The sequence below is a fragment of the Sinocyclocheilus grahami genome, unplaced genomic scaffold (assembly GCF_001515645.1).
Source record: "Sinocyclocheilus grahami isolate Dianchi unplaced genomic scaffold, SAMN03320097.WGS_v1.1 scaffold47.1, whole genome shotgun sequence".
In the NCBI taxonomy this organism is placed as follows: domain Eukaryota; kingdom Metazoa; phylum Chordata; class Actinopteri; order Cypriniformes; family Cyprinidae; genus Sinocyclocheilus; species Sinocyclocheilus grahami.
In genome coordinates, this window is record NW_015505226.1 from 1,772,173 (window position 1) to 1,795,365 (window position 23,193).

A 23,193-nucleotide genomic window follows, 5' to 3' on the forward strand; every position below is an offset into this window, starting at 1 on the left:
TACACCATGGGACCACACTCCCAAAACAACGACATGAAGAGGATTATTCACTGAATATGTGGGCTGTACTTTCGTATGTTATTGTTCTTTCCATTACACTGCGCGTGTATTTGTCTGTTTAGTGTCAAATTGCGTTGCTTCCTTTCGGGTATTTATAGTGCTTAGTTTGCTTATAGTCATTGGCAGGTTCTAGCAAACCAACAGTATTTTTTAGTAACTTTTGTATAAATTATAACCTACGTACTTGAATGTTTTTAGAATTGTATCAGCTTTTTCATTTTTATTTACACTATCGCTAATGTGTCTTTTCATTTCATATTGTGTTATGTTTAGCCGCTTACAGTCATGACATCTCCAGCTGGCAGTTCCTCGGACTGAAGGCAAATCTCGCACGCACGCACTGCCCTGCTGAAACAGGGTTTTAATCGTTTTATTTACTTATTTATATCTTTCTACCGAGAAATAGACGCATCGGATTGTTACAAAACGTTATGCTCCTTTTACTAGCCTCAAATCTTTCCAAAAGATGACTTCCGTGCACGAACAATCCAGGGTGTTTTCTGATTAAATGTATTCATTTCATCGTGACAAAAACATCTGCAACAAATATAGCAGATTATTAAGATTTACAAAGAGTCAAAGAATGGTCGGTCTGTAAAACGTCTTTATTTTGGTCCTTTTTTCCACTGTTTATCCTATTTTTTTTCTCTCTCTAGGAAATCAAATGCTTCTTCCTTGTGACATTTTCGTTGCGAGTAAAGATGGAGCAAGAAAGATGGGTGTTTTCTCATATTTCCCTTTTTGGCAAAAAAAAAAAGAAGAAGGTTATTTTCATTACAAAATAAGGGGCAACAGACTAAAAATCCAGCTAATTTAATCTAAATTTAAGTCAAGTCAAGTCAAGTCACCTTTATTTATATAGCGCTTTTAACAATACAGATTGTGTCAAAGCAACTGAACAGCATTAATTAGGAAAATAGTGTCAATAATGCAAAATGACAATAGTATTTACACAACAATTATTTTACATTTACATAGTTTTAATCTAAATGCTAACTATATGAATGCCATAAATAGCCTTATATTTCACAACAGCAAAGCATACGGTATTAATTCAATTCAATTCAAGTTTATTTGTATAGCGCTTTTCGCGATACAAATCGTTGCAAAGCAACTTTACAGCAAATTAAGTTTCTACAATATTTAGTAGTATCTTATTAGTGGTGACTGTCAGTTAATGTACATATGGCAGAAATGTACGGAAAAATCAATTAAAGACGTAATCAAACGAGAGTATTATTACACTTATTACACGATTATTATTATTGTTTTCACAACAGCCATTATTATATGATGCAATCAAACTTATAGCAAAATACTGTATTAATACTATTGCTGCTTACAAAATGTATTGCTTATATATGATTTTAAGCTGTTTTTATCTGATTTTCATACAGAATCCTGATTGGCTGGCTGCCCTTGACCTTTGACCTACATGGAGTAACATTCTATGTTCTGCACACATTCCACAGTTATCTTTGTAGTCTCTGAGAGGTTATGAACTGTTATATCACTGTAACCGTCAGAACATTTTGTACATGGGAAATGGAAAGAGGAGAACAAAAGTATGATCTTAGTCAAATGCAGATGCCTATTGAGAGAGGGATCTTTTATAGGTGAACACCACGACAGAATCCTCTGAAGGTCACAAGACCAGATGAAACATCATAAATTCACATACAGTATTACTGTGTTAATAGTATAACAACATTGTAGCAGTTCTATGATATTCCGTATCTCTTTTATTTCTCTTTGCGGTGCTGTTTTAAATGTATGTACAAAGCATGCTTAGTACCCTAAATGTGCCCCTCTTTATTTCCAGACAATAGCCCATATGTTCCTGTGAGAGGACGACGGAAACAGCCAATGGATAACCATAAGATGCCCCTCTCTCTGCATCTTTTACTTCCATTCATGCCTCTACGATCTTCCTTTCACTACGTCACTCCATTACATTTCTCTTCCTTTATCTCAACATTCACCATCAATCATTACAGCTCAGATCTTATACACATACACGCCTGCACACAAACATGACACAGAACCTTTCTTCTCCCACTGCGTTCCACAGGACTGAATTCCCCCATGAGATCAGGCTAATACAATCAAACTTGTATGTTATTTTTCTCTTATGCATACTCACACACAAGCACACAATGTTGAGCTCTGCGTTCTAGGCCTGAAACAGAAGCCTCTGATATACTACTCAGGCAGACACACCCAAGTAAAACATGAACTCATCTCCTTACAAACCCAAATATTATATTTAAAAAAAAGACTGGCCGTCATAGACGGCTGAACATTTCCATGACTTACTGCAGTAACTGTAGCAACCAGAAATCGTCTACTGCTATTAGGTTAAGTAGGTTATTGGCTAGGCCATAAATTATTTTGTGTTGCATTTATGTTTTTCTTAAAGGAGCAGCAAAAACACAAAAGGAAAATTCGTTCATTTCATATCTGTCATCGTTTATTCACCCTTTCCGACCCTGTATGGTATTCTCAAAAAGAAAGAATGTTAGGGAATGATACCTTTGCCTCTTTTTTTTTTTATACAAAGAAAATGAACGGTACATGAGGCTGTCATTCTTTTGTGTTTCAGAGAAGAAAGAAAGTCATACAGGTTTGCAACAACAGGATGAGTAAATGTAAAAAGTATTCCTTCAATACAGAATGAAGTGCCTGGCACACATTTATTCTCGTTTATACACGAATATAATGCTCGACCTCATGCGGACAAACTGTTTACCTCGTTGGCGTCTCTGACGTCACGACACACCCCTCGCGCGCGTGAGTGTGTGTGAGTGTGTATGTGCGCGCGCAGCAGCTCGCCTGTGAATGCAGCAGTGGGGTTCGTGCGTGCGTGTGAGTGCGTGTGTTTTGCTTGTGGAATGTGGGAGTTGTCCCCACGCGCTTTACGAACAACCGACCTGTCCAAACAGTGCGCGCGTGGCAGAGGATGTCACACCAACCAAAACAGCGGACGCACTCTCACAGCACAGTCTTTGATCCGTTATTGGAGGAAAATCCGCTGTACAGGGTAGAGTCTGGGCGGGGCGTAATTACACGGAGTACCATCTATTTAGGGTCAAGTACAACATTTTTACAGTCCTAACCAGCGTGGGTTCAAAGTTTGTTTTGTGCCCTGAAACTGCGAATCACCCACAGGTCGCGGAGGAAGTGCTTTCAGAATCGACCGATATTTTTTGTGGTATTATTTTGTCTTTAATTAATCCACAGACTCGCGATCAAATCTGCACGGGATGGATTGCAAAACTGCAATAGCCAGCGTAATTCGTTAGCATCTCGTCGACTAGCTCCTCCAGAGGCTCGACCGCGAGTACGGGGCTGCGGCGCGGCTGGACGCGGAGCGAGGCGACCCTCTGCGGGGCTGCGCTGCCGAGGCGGTGGGCGTGTTTTCTCGGCGTGCTAGCATGGGAGCTCGCGCCAAGTTCTCGGCGTGAAAACCCCCCCCCCAAGATTTACAAGTTACGGGCTGAAGTGAAGCAGCAAAAGTCACATCTCGCTTGATCGGAAAAGTTGCACGCAGGTACGAAGCGAGCAGTTTACTCTAACACACACTTTTATCAAAGTGAACCTTGTGCGCGCATGCACTAATGCAATTCAAAACAAAAGCTGCTAGTCTGCTAATGTTAGGTAACCTACTCAAGTGACTGTTTTTTTAACCTGGCACATGAGATCCAGAGAGGGAGAGAGAGTTCGTGTGGTAGTTGCTGAGCTAAAACACGTTTGTCACTTTAAAACCTGTTTATTTAGTCGTGTGTCTTTGATGCGTCTGTCTCGTTGCACTGATTGAATGCAATTTAAACACCGACCGTGGCACGTTATACAACGTGGAAAACTTTGCATGCCTCTGAGTACAGCTAGTTCTGAAGGATGACTTAAAGCAGCAAATTCGTGCTAATGAAGGAATGATTATGTTCAAAGCAATGTAAATGCATGTAATGGTAATGAGTGATCTTGATAGTATTGCTGCGCATCGGCTCATCTGTTGCGGTAATTTCCAACTGCGACATCATCAGCCACAGCGACAATATCGCTTCTACAGTTTTACCAGCACTTTTAAATGTTCTGCTTTAGAGATTGAGCTAACTTCTCTTACCAAGAACTGTAATGTCAGAGATGTACCTAACTAATTCACAACAAAACGTGCTATACGAGTGTAGTGATTCAGGTCGGATACCTACACTGTACATGTGTGTGTGTGTTTTTGCCGTATCACTTTATAATAGCTTTCTTTGATAAAATTACCAAACATTATTGAATTATATAATGTTTAATAGATCATTAGTTAACATACATTTCAATAATTACAATGTAATTAAACTTTCATTCATATATTTTCACATATGTGCGTATTTAAATATACATAAATACATTATCTATTGTGCATTTGCTTATTTGTCTGTAATGTTTAATTGTAAGGAAAAGTTATTGTTTCATTTAAACAATTTTTAAAATTTGTTTTCTTGTATTTGTTAATCTTATGCTGTCATAAGAATAAACATTGTCGTCTTTTTTGCAGTATGGTTGGAACACAATGTGCATATTACGTATTTTACCTGATGGAGAGACCTGTATGTTTTATAAAACCTGATGATAAAAGTAAAACTTTATAAATGCTTTATTAAAAACCTAATAAAATGTAATAACCCTGCTATATGAGGCATTTTAACCTATTGTTTAACATAATGTCTTTGTGGGTCATATGGGAGATAGAGTGTGTGACTCAGACCTGAAAGCACATTGTGCTGATGGTATGTTGAGAATCTGTTGTAGTGTGCATTGTTTGTTTAACATGTCGGTTGATCTAGGCTAGGTCTTTTTCCACTGTTCCTAATGGACAACTAGTTAGGGCATGTTAGACAAGCATGGTCAGAAGTAAATGACTGGTCATATTAATTCTCATATTTTCTAGTGGTTTAGGTTGATGTCAGGTGGCAGACCTTAAAAACCCTTGTCCCATGTTGAATTGAGATACCCTGGAATGATTTCAAAACCCTCTTTCCCTATTATTTAGTACCATTGTCTTTTGTATGAACACTACTGTTTGAAAGTTTGGGATCAGTCCTTTTTTTAAAGAAATAAATTCTTTATTAAGCAAGGACACATTTAATCAAAAGAGACATTGTATAATTTTACAGAAGTTATCTATTTTAAATAAATCCTGTTCTTTTGAACTTTCCACTCATCAAAGAATCCTGAAAAAAAGATAATTTTTTCCACAAAAAGATTAAGATGCGTGACTGTTTTAAACATTGATAATATGTTTATTGAGCGCCAAAATCAGCATATATTAGAATGATTTCCAAAGAATTATGTGACACTGAAGACTGGAGTAATGGCTACTGAAAATTCAGCTTTTGCATCTCAGGAATAATTATATTTTAAAATATATGAAAGTAGAAAACAGTTCTTTTAAGTTGTTATAATATTTCACAATATTACTGTTTTTACTGTATTTTTGATCAATTATATGCAGCCTTGTTTTTGAGCATGAGAAACGTCTTTCAAAAACATTAAAAATCTTACCAACCCCAAACTTTTGAACTATAATGCACGCTGTATATGTAAACATATCAAAATTTTTTCTCTCTCTCTTTATTTTTTTTAGTCTTTTTGATTATCAGTGCAGGATAAATAACTGAAAGTCAGTGGAATTGTTTTCTGCAAAATCTATATCGTCCTATACTGGATGTTTACATTTTCAGTATAGTTCAAAATACCCATGCACCTGTATGTTATGTTCATAACCGTGATCGATTCTGTGTCATGCTGGACTTCCTTTGTGCACGTCTCGCTTTATGTAGGTTGCACTGATGATATGTTCCTTTTGTTTAAAGGAACTGGATTGTGATGTTTAGGTTGTTATTGTGGCGGTGCTCATTTCAGAGGCTGGAATGTGTGTGCCTGTGTGTAGTTTCTGTAACTCTAGGCAGAAGCTGTGAGGCCTTGACTGTAGCCCTGTAGAGAGGCCCATTGAAGGGGAAGTTGGCTCTGTATGTGTGTGTGTGTGTGTGTGTGCATGCAGACCACTGGGATTGGACACAGGGTAGAAAGACCCCCTGTACGGAAGGAGGGAAAAAGGGAGGAAAGAGGAAGGAGGAGTCAATTACACTTTTCTGGTCATGTGTGTGTTCTTGCCCCGTGTTTTGCATGGACAGAGTGAGTGGTCGCGTTACGGCAAGGGTAACCAAAGACGAATACGTAAAAAGGCTATTCACAGGTTTCTCATTAGTAAACAGCCTAAATTTGACTTTTGTAATGTAACTTGAACAGTTTTGGCCTGATGTTTGTTTATTTACTGTGGCTAATGTTTTACAGTGCTATCTTTGTCTTTGCATCTTTTTTAAAAATAATATTTGTTTGCTTATGATGAATTTAACAGTTCAGAAATAATTGATGTTTAGTGTGAGGAGGTTTTTCAGCATGATGGAATGATAAATGATTAATGTATGTCTTTGCGCAGCGTATTTTCGGCTACTGTGGATTTGTACTATTTGCTCAGTGCTTGACATTGCTATAAATGGCTTAGCTAAACCTATGTGGACTGAGAGTCAAATAGACTGAAATAACACAGGAATTGTATGATCTTTTTTTTCTTTTTTTCTTTCCGTTGCATTGATTTCTGTAAGATCCTCTAGTTACTTTGGATAGTCCTTCAATATATAGGGCCTAAGGGATAATATACAGTCAGACAGGGTGATCAGGAAGTGGCAGGATCTTGTCACCCTAATTACATACTTACCAAGTAAATACATAAATTATACTTATAAAGTTTAGTGGTTATTACACAAAAATAACTGACAGCAGGGTGCAACGATTGGCCAATCAGAAGTAGATGTTGCTCAGACTCAATTTAGGTTCTTCTTCACTGAACTGTGATACATCTGTCTCATCAAGATTTCGAGATTCACATTTGTCTCTTATTTGACAAGTTTTCTAATATACACTGTCAGAAAAAAAATGTTGTCACTGGGACAGTACTCTAAAAGCTACATCTTTGTACCTTATTTACCCCAAAATGGTACCTAATAGGACCTTAAAGGTACATGTTAGTACCTTAAGTTTATATTTTGCACTATTGTAATATTTTGTAACTGGAGGGTACCACTCCAGTGACAGCTTTGTACCTTTTTTTTCTGAAACTGTAAGTATTTATAATAACTAAGTTTTGCTAAATAAATAAATTCTGAGATTAAAGTAAGATAAAAGTAGAGATGTTGCTGTTGTCTCCACTGCGTTAAAAGGATGGTTCACCCAAAAATGAAAATTATGTGGTCATTTACTCAGCCTCATGTTGTTTCAATCTGTGTGACTTTCTTTTCTTCAGTGGAGCATAAAAGAAGATATTCTGAAGAATGTTGGTAACCGAACCGTTTTGGTTACCATTGATTTCCATTGTATGGACAAAAATATACCGTACATGCATTTCTCAAAATATTATCTCGTGTGTTCCACAGAAGAAAGAAAGTCATACAGGTTTGGAATGACACATGGGTGAGTACATGATGACCAAATATACATTTTTGGGTGAACTGTCCCTTTAAGGTTGTGTTTATGTTGAAGCGATTTTTGGATGTGATGATGTTGGCCTACATGGATCGAATTTATTTTTCTCCTGAATATTACCACATTTCTTGGGGTTAAATCTAAACCAGCTTGATTTCAACACATACTTCGGCTGTTCCGGCTCCTTATTTCAGTGTAAATGCTGTCTGTGGTCGAACATCTAGTATAAACAATTACTTATACATTTACATAACGTGTGTATGTTTTTACCCTATGCAAATGGAAATCTCTGAAAGAATATGACAGTAAAATGACTTTACCATGTCCTCATAGAGTGTTGCTTGGCACGAGTCTTAGTTTGTATTTGTGTGGTGTACTTGTGGAATTTTGTGTGTTGTGTGTGTGAGAGAGAGACTTTGTGTGTGAGTGTGTGGCAGTGTTATAATCTGGCAGTGTGTTTCCAGTAGGGTTCGTGTGAGGACAGCAGCAGTTTCTGTGTGTTCTGGACCCGTGCTGACCCAACTGGCTCTGCGCATTACACATGCACACATATTTCCTTAGCGTGTGTATGTGTATAGAGGAAATGTGTAGGACTGTTTGTCTCTAAGTCTCTGTCTGTTTTTATGGTTTTTATGGGTCTGCTGATCGTTCTGCCTTTATAGCTGTCAAAGCCAGTTTGCCGTGTTGCTCCAAGTGGGAGAACATTTCTACAGGGCTTTAGTATGTGATGCTGCATGTGTTCCTGTGTTTTCCACATGGTCTCCATGCCAGGCCTGGCATTCCTGCCGTGTGAGTCTGTATCTGTGTGTTGTCATAGCTAATGAAGGTTTATGAAACCCTGACAGCATCTCTATCCTGTCCTGTGTACAGGTGCCCCTCAGCCTCTGCTGTAAGGGCTGGGGTGCTTTTCTCTGTTTACTTAAATTTACGACCTAACTATGCCCAAATGCCACACTAGTTACAAAGTCAACCCGCATTATGCAGTTACTAGAAGTTTTTATCGCGAAGGAACCATAGTTACGCATGTCGATTGAAGTATCACCGTAGCTACATGTTATAGAGTTACTATAGCATGACCACTGTATGTTACACAATAACCACTGGCAATATGTTATGGAATATGCTAATCTCTGGTTATCAGCAATGACTTTGCTCTCTGCATTTGTTTTCGAAAAGGTCAAAGTCAATTCTCAACATATTTTCAAACCGTTTTCAATTTCGATTAAAAGATAACGATCGTGCATGTTACTTCGAAGGCGATCTTCTCCACTTTAGTCATGCGGTACATCATGTTCTTTTATATGATAAACAGGCCATTATACTCACAACCAGGTCATTTTGCTGAAGAGGGACAGTCTTTCTCGTACACCTTGGCCTACATACTTGTTAGTGCTATGTGATGCTTCAGTCAGTTCAATCATTAACTCTGAACTACCTTAAAGGGCATCACGATCATACATATAGTGAGGCCACAGTCAAAGTGTCAGTCATGCCGTCTTCACATGTCCAGACCTAAATATCCCATGTGTTCTCAGATTTCTTAGATGCTATATGGCATCAGATGAAACATTAACCTGACCGGCCAATTAAGACACATTTAAGATTTTCGGAAAGTCTCTTATCTCCTTCATGCTACGTTGATAAAAAGAGCTATATGCTGAAGCAAATGCGAATAGTGATGTGCACAGTCCAAAATCTCAGTGTGCACACACACAGTTAATGATTTTGGAGACTTGTGAAAGCAAGCAAGGACTGAATGTACCTAACAATTGCTTTTAGACTGACTGCTTTTAGTATACTTTTTAGAAGGAAATTATGTTAATTATATTATATAAAGTCATTATATATTCATGTTATGATTATCAGGAAAATAGTATTATTAAATGGATTTGTCTTTCTTTTTGTTAAATCTATGTTTTGCACTTTACATGTGAAGTTCATTTTAGATTATTGAGTGTAATGCAGAGCATTGCTCATAATATTAGTTGATGAGGACTATGTTGTATAGCAAGGCTATCACTCATAGCTACAGCTCACTTCACTAAGTCTACTTTATGATTTAACAGATTTTTTTCCACACAGGCTGTTAAGAAATTAGGTACAATCCAGAATAATGAAACTCAATGACTTGTTTCCTGCACTTGAGTGCACCAGGATTTGAATGCTTATGTAAGCATGTATGAAGTAAAAATGACCTAAAATGTATATGAATTGCATTAATTAGTTTGAAAAAAATACCAATCTTTTATATATTTTCTTATATAATGACAGAGACATTTAAAGAGTTTGTTTGCGCCCACTGTAAGCCTGTACTTCAAAGTTCACATTCATTTTATTAAACACTTTTTGTTATTGTTTATTTATTAATTTAAAGTTGATTTATTATTATATGATTTACTTCTGTCCCCCTTTTTGAATCTGTCTGAATATTGACAAGCAAAAAACAATCATTATCATTACTGGAAAAGCCATGAAAAATAGCAACATCCATCTGCAGGTTACCTTCAAAGATATGCACATAAGTAGTGCCATGTTTGTGGATGACTGCCAACTAAATCTTCACAAACAGGGATTGCAAATGTTTCACACATTTTGAATGGATGAATAAATGAACAGCCCAATTTAGATAAATGCATAATTATGTGCTGAAGTGTTTTGAAATGGTTTTATTAGTGTGAGTTTTCTGTGTGCATTAGAGTAATTTGAGAACTTTCTCTTGAAGAGGTTACATCGTGTGTGTGTGTGTGTGTGTGTGTGTACACTATATGAAGCATTTCCTCACAATTTACTGAGTGAAAACAGAAAAACATCATTCAGATGACATCACCCTCTGTGCTGAGGTATGTTTATTTGGTTTGCACTGTTCCTGTTTGTACACATTGAGTCGTGATGTCCCTGCAACCTTTCACATAGATCTCCACTTTATTGCTGATTCCATGTATTACGACAGTGAAAGGGTTAATTGCGTGCTTTTATCATATACACATTTATTGTGACAATATTCTTATCACCTGATGCTTTTTAGCTGTTTGAGTTGGCGTGTCACTTTGACCTCTGACTCATTTCAGCATGGCTGCTGTTCCTCATGGGTTGCTCAGTGGGGCTATATATAATGATTTTATGTTTCTGTTTTTGCTGACCTTGTTCTTTTTTTTTCTTTCTTTTTTTCAAAAAAGGCTTTTGATGGAGATATTGAAGCTGACATCTGTTTGTTTTCATTTGCACAGTCTCCTACAACCACTCCAATCCTCCTGCCCTTCCTCGATGGTGTAGCACTGATAGCTAATTAATATTCCCCTCTATCTCGTACGCTCTTTATCAATGCGCATACATTAGTGATGCTTATATAAAGAACTCTGTTTTCCCCCCATTCAGTTTGTGATACTGCCTCATAGCTTTAATCAGAATGATTTATTGTTCTATTAAAGAATTGTTAATTATTCAACACTCGCTATAGAACATCAGTTATGATTTGTGGTTTTGTTATTCTGTCGGTCTGTACTGAAGAAATAGGGAATGCCCTTCTTTTTTTTTTATTCCTGCTTTATATACACTACCAGTCAAAAGTTTATAATAATCACAATTGTTTTAATGTTTTTGAAAGAAGTTTTTTATGCTCACCAAGCCTGCATTTATTTGATCAAAAATGCAGTAAAAACAGTATTACTAATATTATTTCAATTTAAAGTAACTTTTTTCCTATTTAGTATATTTTAAAATGTTATTTATTCCTGAGATGGCAAAGCTGAATTTTCAGCAGTCATTACTCCAGTCTTTAGTGTCACATGATCCTTCAGAAATAATTCTGATTTGGTGCTCAGTTTTTTTATCAGTTGTTATTGGCGCTCCAATATTAATAATGGTTCTTGTTATTATCAAGGCTGAAAAGTAGTTTTTGATGCTTAATGTATGTTGATATGCTTGATACTTGGATATACATGATACTTGATAGTAGGGTTGGGCCGATAGAGATGCCATCGTCCATCGCCGATGGCTGATAGACATCACGATGTTTCCCTTATAAGGGGCCGTTCACATGTCTCGCCTAAAAACGCGTGGAAAACGCTAGGCGCGCCGCTTTCTGCTTTTTTCCAAAGCGTTCGGCGCTTGCGCTCTGGAGGCGTCTGCCGTTGCTAAGCAACCATGCCCTGCGCTCCGTGAAGACGCGGAAGTTTCAGCAAAGGATAAATGGATTTGCAGCACTAAAAATCACTTGCAGTAGCTCTGCTACTAAATTTATTTAAGAATGGCTATCCCTGTACAGCTATGATCAGCTGTTCCTTCATCTTGGCTGAGCTTTCAATGTTGTTACGGGAAAGGATGAAGCTGATTGGTTAGTTCTTGTCACATGACCCGCTGTGCACTTGCAGCATTCTGAAAAGTTGAAATGTTTTTATCTGGATAAAAATGAGCGCGTCGCTTCCATTATGAGCGCGCGTCTACATTTGAAATAACGAACTTGAGTGCGCAAAGAACGCGATATGTGAATGGCACCTAAAAGACGCGATATATGTGAACAGCCCCTAAGGATTCACGCTTCGGGCACACCCCCTAAGGGGCCATTCACATATCACGTGGTGCGACGTGCTCATTTTTTCCAGGCGCGTCCGCGCCGCATCGAGATAAAAACATTTAAACTTTTCAGAATGCCACTGAAATAACGAACTTGAGTGCGCAAAGAACGCGATATGTGAATGGCCCCTAAAAGACGCGATATGTGAACAGCCCCTAAGGATTCACGCTTCGGGCACACCCCCTAAGGGGCCATTCACATATCACGTGGTGCGACGTGCTCATATTTTTTCCAGGCGCGTCCGCGCCGCATCGAGATAAAAACATTTAAACTTTTCAGAATGCCACCGCGAGTCATGTGACAAGAACCAACCAATCAGCTTCATCCTTTCCCGTAACAACATTGAAAGATGTTAACAATCACGTAGCGTTTTCCACGCGTTTTTAGGCGCGACATGTGAACGGGCCCTAAAGCCCCGTTCACACTAGCAGCGACTTTTGTCTGGGAGCTGGCGATGAGGTTGCTAGTGGGCGTTCTACTGTTTGCCTTGACAGCGAATCAGGTTTCTTGCCTGCTAAGTACAAACATTTTAGAGGCAATATAATAAATATAATCTAAATCAAAATTAAATCCGTACATACAAACAAAAATTAATGAGAAACAGAGCCTACTTTCCACCATTGCATATGTTTATCTACAGCGCAAGAGGAGAACAATCACATGAGCTCAACCGTCTTCATTCCTATTGGCTGTCGCTCCCGAAATTCGCTCTTCATTTGCATAAAGTTGAAGGATTCTGAACTTTGTAGCGTCGCTGGAGACGCCCCAAGCCCCGTTCACACCGCCAGCGACTTTTTCGCTGTTTGTCGCTTGTAGCTGGCAATTTATGTCGCTAGTGGGCGTTCCTACTACTGGTTGCCTAGTTACCCGTAACACTCCACTACAGCAGATGAATCACGTGCTCTCCACTGACTTCACTCCCATTTGTTGTCGCTCGCGAAATTCGCTGCTTATTTGCGTAAAGTTGAAGAATTCTGAACTTTTGTCGCTTGACTCGCATCGCTTGACACGCCCACATTCCGTCGCCAACGGTCACTGTCGCTCGTGTCGCCGGGAGTCACCAGCTCTCCATTGAAAATGAATGGGATTATGTCGCTCTGTCGCTCGTGTCGCCGGAAGTCACCAGCTCTCCATTGAAAATGAATGGGATTATGTCGCTCTGTCGCTCGTGTCGCCGGAAGTCACCAGCTCTCCATTGAAAATGAATGGGATTATGTCGCTCTGTCGCTCGTGTCGCCGGAAGTCACCAGCTCTCCATTGAAAATGAATGGGATTATGTCGCTCTGTCGCTCGTGTCGCCGGAAGTCACCAGCTCTCCATTGAAAATGAATGGGATTATGTCGCTCTGTCGCTCGTGTCGCCGGAAGTCACCAGCTCTCCATTGAAAATGAATGGGATTATGTCGCTCTGTCGCTCGTGTCGCCGGAAAATCGCCAGCTCTCCATTGAAATGAATGGGATTGTGTCGCTTTGCTGTTGCGTGTCGCTCGCCCCCGCCCCCGCCCCCGCCGATGTCATCGTCCATCGCGATGCTTCACTGTAGACATCGTCCGATGCCAGTTTTGTAGACATCGCCCAACCCTACTTGATACTTTTTTCAGGATTATTTAATGAATAGAAAGCTCAAAAGCATTTATTTGAAATAGAAATATTTTGTAACATAAATGTCTTTACTGTCATTTTTATCAAATTAATGCGCCCTTGCTAAATAAAAGTATTCATTTATCAATTCAGTATTGGCATCACAGGAATAAATTACAATTTAAAATATATTCAACAAGAAAGCGGTTCTTTTAAATTGTAAAATTGTAATCTTTAAATTGTAATATTGTAATGTTCCCATCATCCCCATAAATGCACAACTCTGTTTCTCCTCCTCCTCCTCCTTCGTCTCCTATAGTGATGGAGTCAGCCGTTAGTACATCCACTCAAGTGCCAGATGAGTTTGACCGTAATGTTCCACGGATCTGTGGTGTGTGTGGAGACAAAGCCAGTGGCTTTCATTTTAATGCGATGACCTGCGAGGGCTGCAAAGGCTTCTTCAGGTACACATGCATGCACTTTCTCTCATCCGATTTGGTATTCGCACATTTACACCGATGTTCATTAAGAAGCCCATTAACACATATTATCTGTAACCAATGTGATACTGCCAGACTATTTTTAGCGTTTTTGCATGCGTGTTCATTAGGCGCAGTATGAAGCGGAAGGCCAGTTTTACCTGTCCCTTTAATGGAAGCTGCACCATCACTAAAGATAACCGTCGCCACTGCCAGGCCTGCAGACTCAAGCGTTGCCTGGATATTGGCATGATGAAAGAGTGTGAGTTACTAGCCAACATGACACATCTCGGGAACACTGATTACTGGGAGCCAAGACATACTTTGTTATATCATGTTTTAGTTATAGTTTAGATTTTTATTTAACCTGGAGTTTCAAAAGCTTCCAAATGTCATTTTTTGTGATCTTGAAGGGCTCTGCAGGAATGGCATGCTATTTGTAAGGTTGTTCCAAACAAAAGTATGTAAGATGATCCATTCACAAAAGGCCCCGAAAGGCAGTTAGCAAAATGATACTTAGGATAAGGAAGTAGTTTCACCATTTGTGAGCTCATGCTCCTGAGTGGCAGCTCTTTGCGAATCATTTTGAAAGTGAAAGGTGCTTCAGAATATGGATTTCACAATGTTTGATTGCTCTTGTGTTTTGAAGAATCATCAGTGGAAATTATAGCTTGTATTTTATCACTTTTTTTTAAAACAAACATCACATGCAGAAAGATAAGATATATTTGAATTAAGTCATAAAAAGGCAATATTTGATGCAAATGTTTTAATGTCCCCAACAATTGTAATAGCTATAAACCTGAATATTTCTTTAAACCTAAAAATAAAAAGTTTACATTTATTTAGAGAGACTGAAAATTAATAAATTAATAATAAATAATGCTTAGATTAGTGGGGGAAAAGGAAGAGAAATATCCAGTAGAAAGGGAAATAAATGTTCAGATAATGTGGTAAAAAAAAATTTCAGACGTTTCTACAAGTAAAAATGGTCTGATGGAATTGTTCTCCCCATTGTCAGTATCTATGAGACTGAATTAAATTAAAGCTATTGATTAAACAGAACTCTATCAAACTATACTAAAGTAAATTATAATGAATTCTGGTTGTAATATAGCACTGGAGAACAACATACGATTTTAGTTCCTCATTTTTTTAATCTGTATTTTACCTGTAATAAAATTATATTACATGGGCATAGCAATAATACTCATCTGTCTTTTTCCTTCAGTTATATTGACGGATGAGGAAGTTCAGAGGAAAAAGGAGCTGATCCAGAGGAGAAAGGATGAGGAGGCGCAGAGGGAGGTGCAGAAGCCCCAGCTTTCAGAAGAGCAGCGCAGCATCATTGATACGTTGGTGGATGCGCATCACAAAACCTATGACGATTCCTACTCTGACTTCTCACGCTTCAGAGTAAACTATTCATCTGATGTTTCTCTGTTCTCTTCCTCTCTTCTGCATACCATTCAACCAGTTTTAAGATGTTCTTGAACAGTGGGCTCAGTGAGGTTTTGGACACTTAAGTGCAGGCAACATTAAGCATCAAACCAAGCGGCATCTGTAAACAAATGATTTTAAGTGATCATACAATACCGTTCAAATGTTTGGGGTTGGTAAGATTTTTGTCTTTAAAAAAAAAAGTTTTTGAATGAAGTCTCAATAGGCTCACCAAGGCTGTATTTATTTTGTATTATTACAATTTAAAATAACTGTTTTCTATTTTAATATATAATATGGATTGTATTCCTGTGAAGGCAAAGCTGAATTTTCAGCAGTTATTACTCCAGTCTCAAGTGTCACATGATCCTTCAGAAATCATTCTAATATGCCGATTTGGTGATCAAGAAACATTTCTTATTATTATCAATGTTGAAAACAGTTTTGTGGAAACCATGATTAAAAATTCTATGATGAATAGAAAGTTCAAAAGAACAGCATTTTCCACTTTTGTTCAATCTAATGTGTCCTTGATGAATAAAAATATAGATTTAAAAAAAAAAAAATGAAAAAACATCTTGCTATTCCCAAATTTTTGAATGGTGATGTATATATGATATCCCAAATGTTTGCTATATGTCAAATAAATCCCATTGCTTTGATATTTTGTTATATAATAATGCAGAGACATTCTTACATTTTTAAGTGTTCAAATACTTTTTGGGTCCCATTTTTTTTGTCTTTCTCACTTAGGCATCCTTTGCTATTTTTTTTAGTGTGTTCTTATGTTTATGTGTGTTTTGTTGCAGCCTCCAGTTAGAGAGGGTCCAGTTACACGTAGTGCCAGCCGAGCCGCGTCTCTTCATTCACTATCAGATGCCTCGTCAGACTCCTTCAGCCACTCTCCAGGTGACACACAAACGCACAAGCATATACACATGCGAAACAAATGCACACAAACACTCATTTGTGCGTAAATCACCTGTTAAGTTTCTTCTGAGAAATATTTTTCAGCCCAGTCTGAGGCACGGGCAGGCGCGTGTTTGTGTGTTAGAGAGGTGTGTGTCTTATATGCACAGCAGGCACTGTTCATCTCACCATGCCTGACGTCACAGGAGAGCCACTCTAATGACAAACAGACTATTCACATGCGTACATGTATACACACACACACGGCTCATCCTGGAAGCAGCAAGTTGTTTTTGTAACTTTAAATATGACATTAATCATAAACACTCTATTGGGGTGGGGGGGTATGACCATAATCTTACAGCGCTCACTATGAGTACTTTATGATTTTTAAAATAAATAAAAATACCAATTGAAAAATTTTGTTTTTAATAATAAACAGTTCAGATTAATTTTCTGATTGCTGCAGATGTCTTCAGGGATTGTAGTGCAAGCTTTAGTAAGCATTTATTACAAATTTGAATTTTAAAAAATCCAAATGAATAAATGCAGTTACAATGTCAAGAAAAAATAAACAACATTGATTTCCCCCATAATTGTGCAGTCATAATATATGAAAGCAAATTTAATGTACACAAAATTGCTGAAATAATCTTTTCCACAAAATTTCCTTACAGTTCACTAAAACATTAAAAACAGAAGTTGTTTGTTGTCTGGCTGTTTTATATAAGGCTGTTGGCAGATTTTGAAACATACACAAGGGGGAGATAACGCTTCTGTTAATCAGGACATGGATTAATACATGGATTGTTGAGTTTGAAAGGTGGCTCAGATGAAGCAAAGCATCTTTGATCTTTTTTTGTTTATTTTTTTCTGTCTCTTCCTCTCTCTCTCTCTTCACATCTGTAGAGTCAGGAGATCGTAAGATGAATCTGAGTAATCTGTTGATGATGTATCAGGAGCAGGGTTTAAACTCCAGTCCAGACTCAAAAGAGGGTGAGGGCACTGGTCTTTCCATGCTTCCTCACCTGGCTGACCTGGTTTCCTACAGCATTCAGAAGGTCATCGGATTTGCCAAGACGATTCCTGGATTCAGGTACATTTTTGTTTGTGAACAGTCTTTTTTTTTTGTAATTCATGAATTCATTTTATTTGGAATGGCAGGAGGAGGGATTTACTGAATTGCAATTTGAAGAAATTTGACAGTTACCAGAAGGAATTCAGTTTTGCAACAAAACTGAAGAAATTTTACAGCACAAAAACAGCAGCAGAATTTTTTTTTTTACAGCAGTAATTTTGATTTTAATTACATATATATGAATTCAGTTGTGTTTTGAATTTTGCAGATTTGATTTTTAGAATCAGAAAATATGTACTAGTTTTCAAAAACTATATAAAAACAATAATTTATACAGTCAATAACAACAACAAAAAAATCTAAGTAAATTAGAGCATTCCAGGACATGATATGCATATGCTCCATTCAGCTGAATAAAGCTGTTCTTAAAGGAATAATTCACCCAAAAATGAAAATTTGCTGTGAATTTACATCCCTAGATGTAGGTGACATTTTTCTTTAGTAGAACAGTAAAGAAGATTTTTAACTGAAACCATGGTCCTTGGTAATTCATAAAATACAATTCAATGGCTACCACTGATTAATACTTTTTTTTTTTTCATTTTGAATGCTTTAGACAAGTAAAACATCTGTGTTTCACTTCATTATTGGGTGCTTTAATAATATAATTGCATGTACATTATGTCATTACCTGATTACATAAACAAATTGATGAATCCGTTATTTGAACCTTTTCATTAAATCAAACTGTCCGAAAATAATCTGGTTTCCTGGTTGCCTGAGTCTGTGGGTTATAGGTAATTGTGTTGTAAATAATATTCAGTTTCTTGCACTGACCGATCGTTTTTCTTCATAAGGCCTTAATATATCGTCAGGAGCCACAGGTATTGTTTTTGTTGCCTGATATGTTTTTTTTTCTGTATTCTTAAAGTGACAGTAGCCATTCACTTGCATTTTATGAATCTCCAAGGACCATTTTTCAGCTACAAATCTTCTTTACTGTTCTACTGAAGACAAATAGTCCCCTACATCTCGAAAGGCCTGAGGGTGAGTAAATTAACAGCAATTAATTTCATTTTTTGGTGAACTATCCTTTTAATTTCACAGGGTTTCATTTTTGTAGGTCTTGAGCAAGGATGATCTCTACATTCCATTAATCCATTTTTGTGGTGCTTGTTTGTGGAAGGTTCCACCTTTTTCCCAACAGGCTAATGTTAACATGAATATCATCGATTTAATTTCCTCAGGAGCATAAAAATATGTTTGACCTTATAGACTGTCACTTTCCGTACATGTTTCTTGCCTGCCTCTGTGTACTTCCATGTATTTCCCAGCTTCCTCAGAATGCGCGCACATACATATGCATGATGGACCGCATGTTGCTGTGGTAACCATAGGAGTGTCATGTTATCTGCACTGAATGCACCCACTCCCTCTTCATCTGCCATTCTCAGAATCCAGCATGAGCCAACATTTGACGTGTGTGCATTTGTGTCTGTTTGTGTGTCTTAGAGAGCTGACAGCTGAAGATCAGATTGCTTTGCTCAAGTCCAGTGCTATAGAAGTGATCATGCTCAGGTCCAACCAGTCTTTCAGTCTGGAGGACATGAGCTGGAGCTGTGGAGGACCCGATTTTAAATACTGCGTGAATGATGTCACGAAAGGTACACGCAAACAGACATACATTGTTTCATGCAGTGGCTGCAGTTTTGTTATTGTTTATTAAAACTAAATAAAAAAATAATTTTCATTAATTGAAATAAAGCTGAAATAAAGCTTACAAACTTAAATTAATATTATAAATGTTGCCCTGGCAACTAACTGAAATAAAATATGTTTGATGTGCTAAAATTAATAAAACTAAAACTGAAACAAAAATAAAAATGAAACTAAATAGAAATATAAAAAACAACCAAATAAAAAAAATTAAAATGACAAAACCACAAAACAAAATTACTAAAAATGGAAATGAAACTGAAAATAAAAAAATAAAAGGTAATTCAAAATATTGATAAATAACAGAATAGCACACAAACATACAAAAATAACACTGAATAGTTACATATTATGTCAAAGTTTACTTGGTATATCGCAAAGAGAAGGTTTCATTTGCATTTGATGTCAACAGTGGGTTTGGTATATATAACAAAAAAGTTTTGTAAGGTTAACTTTATTTTAAATTTTTTTCCTCAAATTAATTTTTATTTTTATCCCAGTTTTATGCATGGAGACAATATACTGTCTCCAAAAAATGTGGACACTAAGCCAAAATTAAAAATGTATTCATATCTTTGTTTTGGGTAACAACATATAAAATTAAGAAACTACCAAGACTGACATTTGTTTTTAAAAGAATATAGCACAAACATTTATGGTAACATTTTGCAAAGTTCAAACTTCACATTCATCAGGTATAATGAGCTAATAATGAATAATATTTTTTACAGCATTTATCTATGCTAATGTTTTAAATAGTTCATTTATACTAGTTAAATTAATTCATTTTAAATGTTTAATATATAGCATAAATATAGACCAATACATGAAAGTATTGATTATAATTGTTTTACTGAAGTTTGTTACATTTAAATTAATGATGAATTAAGTATAATTAATTAATTATAATAATTACTGCATAAACAGGATCAATTCATAAGTAATTATAAAACAATAGATATGGTTTTCAAAAATGAAATAAGTTTTTTAATCACTTTCTGGTTATCAAACGTTGTGAACAAGGTCCATAGTCCTTGTGATGAACAACACCTGTAGTTAGTCTCCGTTAATAATGAGCCTAATGAAATCATCCTGATTTTGTGTATGTTTGGGGGCACAGCTGGACACACTCTGGAGCTGTTGGAGCCTCTGGTGAAGTTTCAGGTGGGCTTGAAAAAGCTCAACCTACATGAGGAGGAACATGTGCTGCTGATGGCCATTTGCCTGCTGTCTCCAGGTCAGCGTGTATCCCATATGCACCAAGCATTAGACAGACTGAGACTTCATCCCGTGAAACAAGCCTGTGCTTGCAAACAGAAATCTCACTTGTCTGTGTTTGTGTGCTCGTAGACCGGCCTGGGGTGCAGGACCACGAGCGAGTGGAAGCGTTGCAGGACAGGTTATCTGAGGTTCTGCAGGCGTATATCCGTGCGCATCACCCGGGGGGGTGTCTGCTCTACGCTAAGATGATCCAGAAGCTGGCGGACCTCCGCAGCCTGAACGAAGAGCACTCCAAACAGTATCGCTCCCTTTCTTTCCAGCCCGAACACAGCATGCAGCTGACCCCTCTGGTGCTGGAGGTGTTCGGCGGACAGGTCACTTAGCAAGTTCACCCAAGTCGGAGCAAGACATGCAGGTCAAACGGCGTGACCCGGAGGATTGTGGAGTGGAGTGAATGTACGGTCAATCACCTTAAAATGCATACAGTTTCCAGGATGACGTTTGTGTGTGTGTGTGTGTGTGTGTGTAACTGTATCCCTCATCATTTACAGATCGGCTAGAGAGTGCCATAGATGTTTGCATTTGTTTGTTGTATGTAAGGAAGACATTCTCATGAGAATGTAATATGGTCATGGTGTTTTTCACTGTGGCAACTCAATACAGTATATTTTACTGTATTATCAATAGCCAACAGTATTACACTGCATGTGTAGGATGAGTGTGTGAGTGTGCAGTCCTGTTCTAAACCTCTGCATGGTCCCCAAAGCGCTGTCCACTACTGCTGATGTCCTGTCTCTTCACCTCCTGCCTTTAAATGCACAGGGTTAAAAGTACTAATGCAAGCACACAGCTCTAACTCACCCCTCGCCTAGCCACTTAACCAATCAAACGGCAGCTCCGCCTCCCTTTCCTCTGCCTCCAGAGCTCTGATAGTTCGCTGAACAATGGCTGTCTTCTCTCCTGTTATTTGCCTGTGCTGTGATTGGCCAATAACCTGACGCCTCCACAAAGTGGTCAGTGCAGCATTAGCGCTCGCCACGCAGCTAACCTGTAAATAAGACTCAGTATCTATATTCGTAACTTTTCAAATCAGTGTAAATAGAGTTTGATATAAGCGCTTCTTGTGACTAATGGTAGAATCTAGCAGAGGGAGACCCTGCAGCCCTGGCTGGTTATAATGAATAGGTAAACAAAGACTACGATCTAACTGTGCGTTTATGAAAACATACAGGAAACGGAATCATGATTTGCGTTTTAAAAAACAGCTTAACCTCCATTCTTTACATTGTCGTAAAGTCCTGTAGGTTACATATTTCTCAAATCTTCCATTCTATCATTCTTCTTTTTTTTTTGATTAGTTCAACTAATTAAATTTTTTTCAACATTTTACCCTTCATTAGCCATCATATTTTTTTTCTCATGACACCGCTAACAAAATCCTGAATGCTTTTTATCATGAATTTAATTTATAATTTTTTTTATTTATAGCACATTTCACACAAGCAAGAGTTACACAGCTAAAATAAAAATGTCTGGGTCATATTTCAACCCAAAAGAAGAGAATCTCCCCAGGTGAAATTTGAATTACTCTAATGTGGATTACTCTACAATGGATATCATTCATATTACAATTATGTATTATTTACATTTTAAATAATATATATTTTTCTCTTCATATTACATTAATGAGGATTTTTTTCCACATTATGGTATTCAAAAATTGTGGGAAAACATTCTTAATAAAATTAATTGGAATACTTGAAAATCATGTCACTTAAAAAAAAAAAAAAAATCATAGTTTCATAGTTTCTTTTCTGTGGTATGAGATTTAATCATAGTTTAATGAAGATTGTCTGTAGGTGTGAGTTTGGTGTCGGAACGATTTAATGATCATGTAAGCTGAATTTAACTACCTGGAAACTGCGGTCGCTCGGAAAGGAGAGCGCAGTGCGTGTGTGTGTCTGGAAGCGTGTGTTTATGAAGTGAGGGCAATGTATAGCATTTACCTATACACCAAGTATATTCATATATAATTGGGTGTTGCATAATTGGCCCAGCCTTGATGGGAATGTGTGTTTGTGTGAGAAGGTTATCGTTTCCTCATTATATTACTATTAAATAACTTAGTCATGGCACTTAAGATCTAATGATATGGAAGGTTTGCTATATATATATATATATATATATATATATATATATATATCTATGAGTATTACTTTGCAAATGTAAAAGATTAAAATATTTTCTTGTAGACTAGTTTTGATATTCTGGTATCAGTGTACAGGTGGTGGCACAGCAGAGGGTCGTTTTGTTTATGTGTGGGTAGGTATGCAAATATCGGAAAGTATGATTGAATGCTAACCTCCTTCCCAGTGCGGGCATATTTTATATATATATATACATTTTTCTTTCATGATCTTATTGCTCTCTTTTGACTGTCTGTTTTATCGTCTTCATGCCTTCTGTCTATTCTAAGCTGCTCAGTACTTTGTGGGATGAGGGCGTACACTCAATTTTAAACTGGGAAACTATGAAATCTTCCAGTCTTGAGCATTTTTGTAATCATTCACTCACTTGTTTCGTTCTGATTTCACGATGAACAAG

The 23,193-nt window shown here is 37.4% G+C and overlaps 1 protein-coding gene and 1 long non-coding RNA gene across 3 annotated transcripts; one reads left to right on the forward strand and one right to left on the reverse strand.

Moving 5' to 3' along the window:
* Nucleotides 1-84: 84 nt before the first annotated feature.
* On the reverse strand, nt 85-22,386 carry LOC107582720 (uncharacterized). The gene is made up of 3 exons (XR_001608972.1): nt 22,023-22,386; nt 439-452; nt 85-98 (listed from the first exon to the last, which is right to left on the reverse strand). It is a non-coding gene; the product is annotated as an uncharacterized lncRNA (long non-coding RNA).
* Nucleotides 3,531-21,918, forward strand: LOC107582718 (vitamin D3 receptor B-like). Of its 2 annotated transcripts, XM_016268660.1 has the most exons (9): nt 3,531-3,610; nt 14,066-14,210; nt 14,357-14,487; nt 15,457-15,641; nt 16,475-16,574; nt 17,484-17,670; nt 19,165-19,316; nt 20,489-20,605; nt 20,719-21,917. In XM_016268660.1, exons 2-9 carry the CDS (start codon nt 14,068-14,070, stop codon nt 20,970-20,972), a joined length of 1,269 nt encoding a protein of 422 aa, XP_016124146.1. In that variant the 5' UTR covers nt 3,531-3,610; nt 14,066-14,067; the 3' UTR covers nt 20,973-21,917. The 2 variants fall into 2 exon arrangements, with proteins under 2 accessions (XP_016124146.1, XP_016124145.1); XM_016268659.1 differs by lacking the exon at nt 3,531-3,610 and having other exon boundaries at nt 13,997-14,210; nt 20,719-21,918.
* Nucleotides 22,387-23,193: the final 807 nt, after the last annotated feature.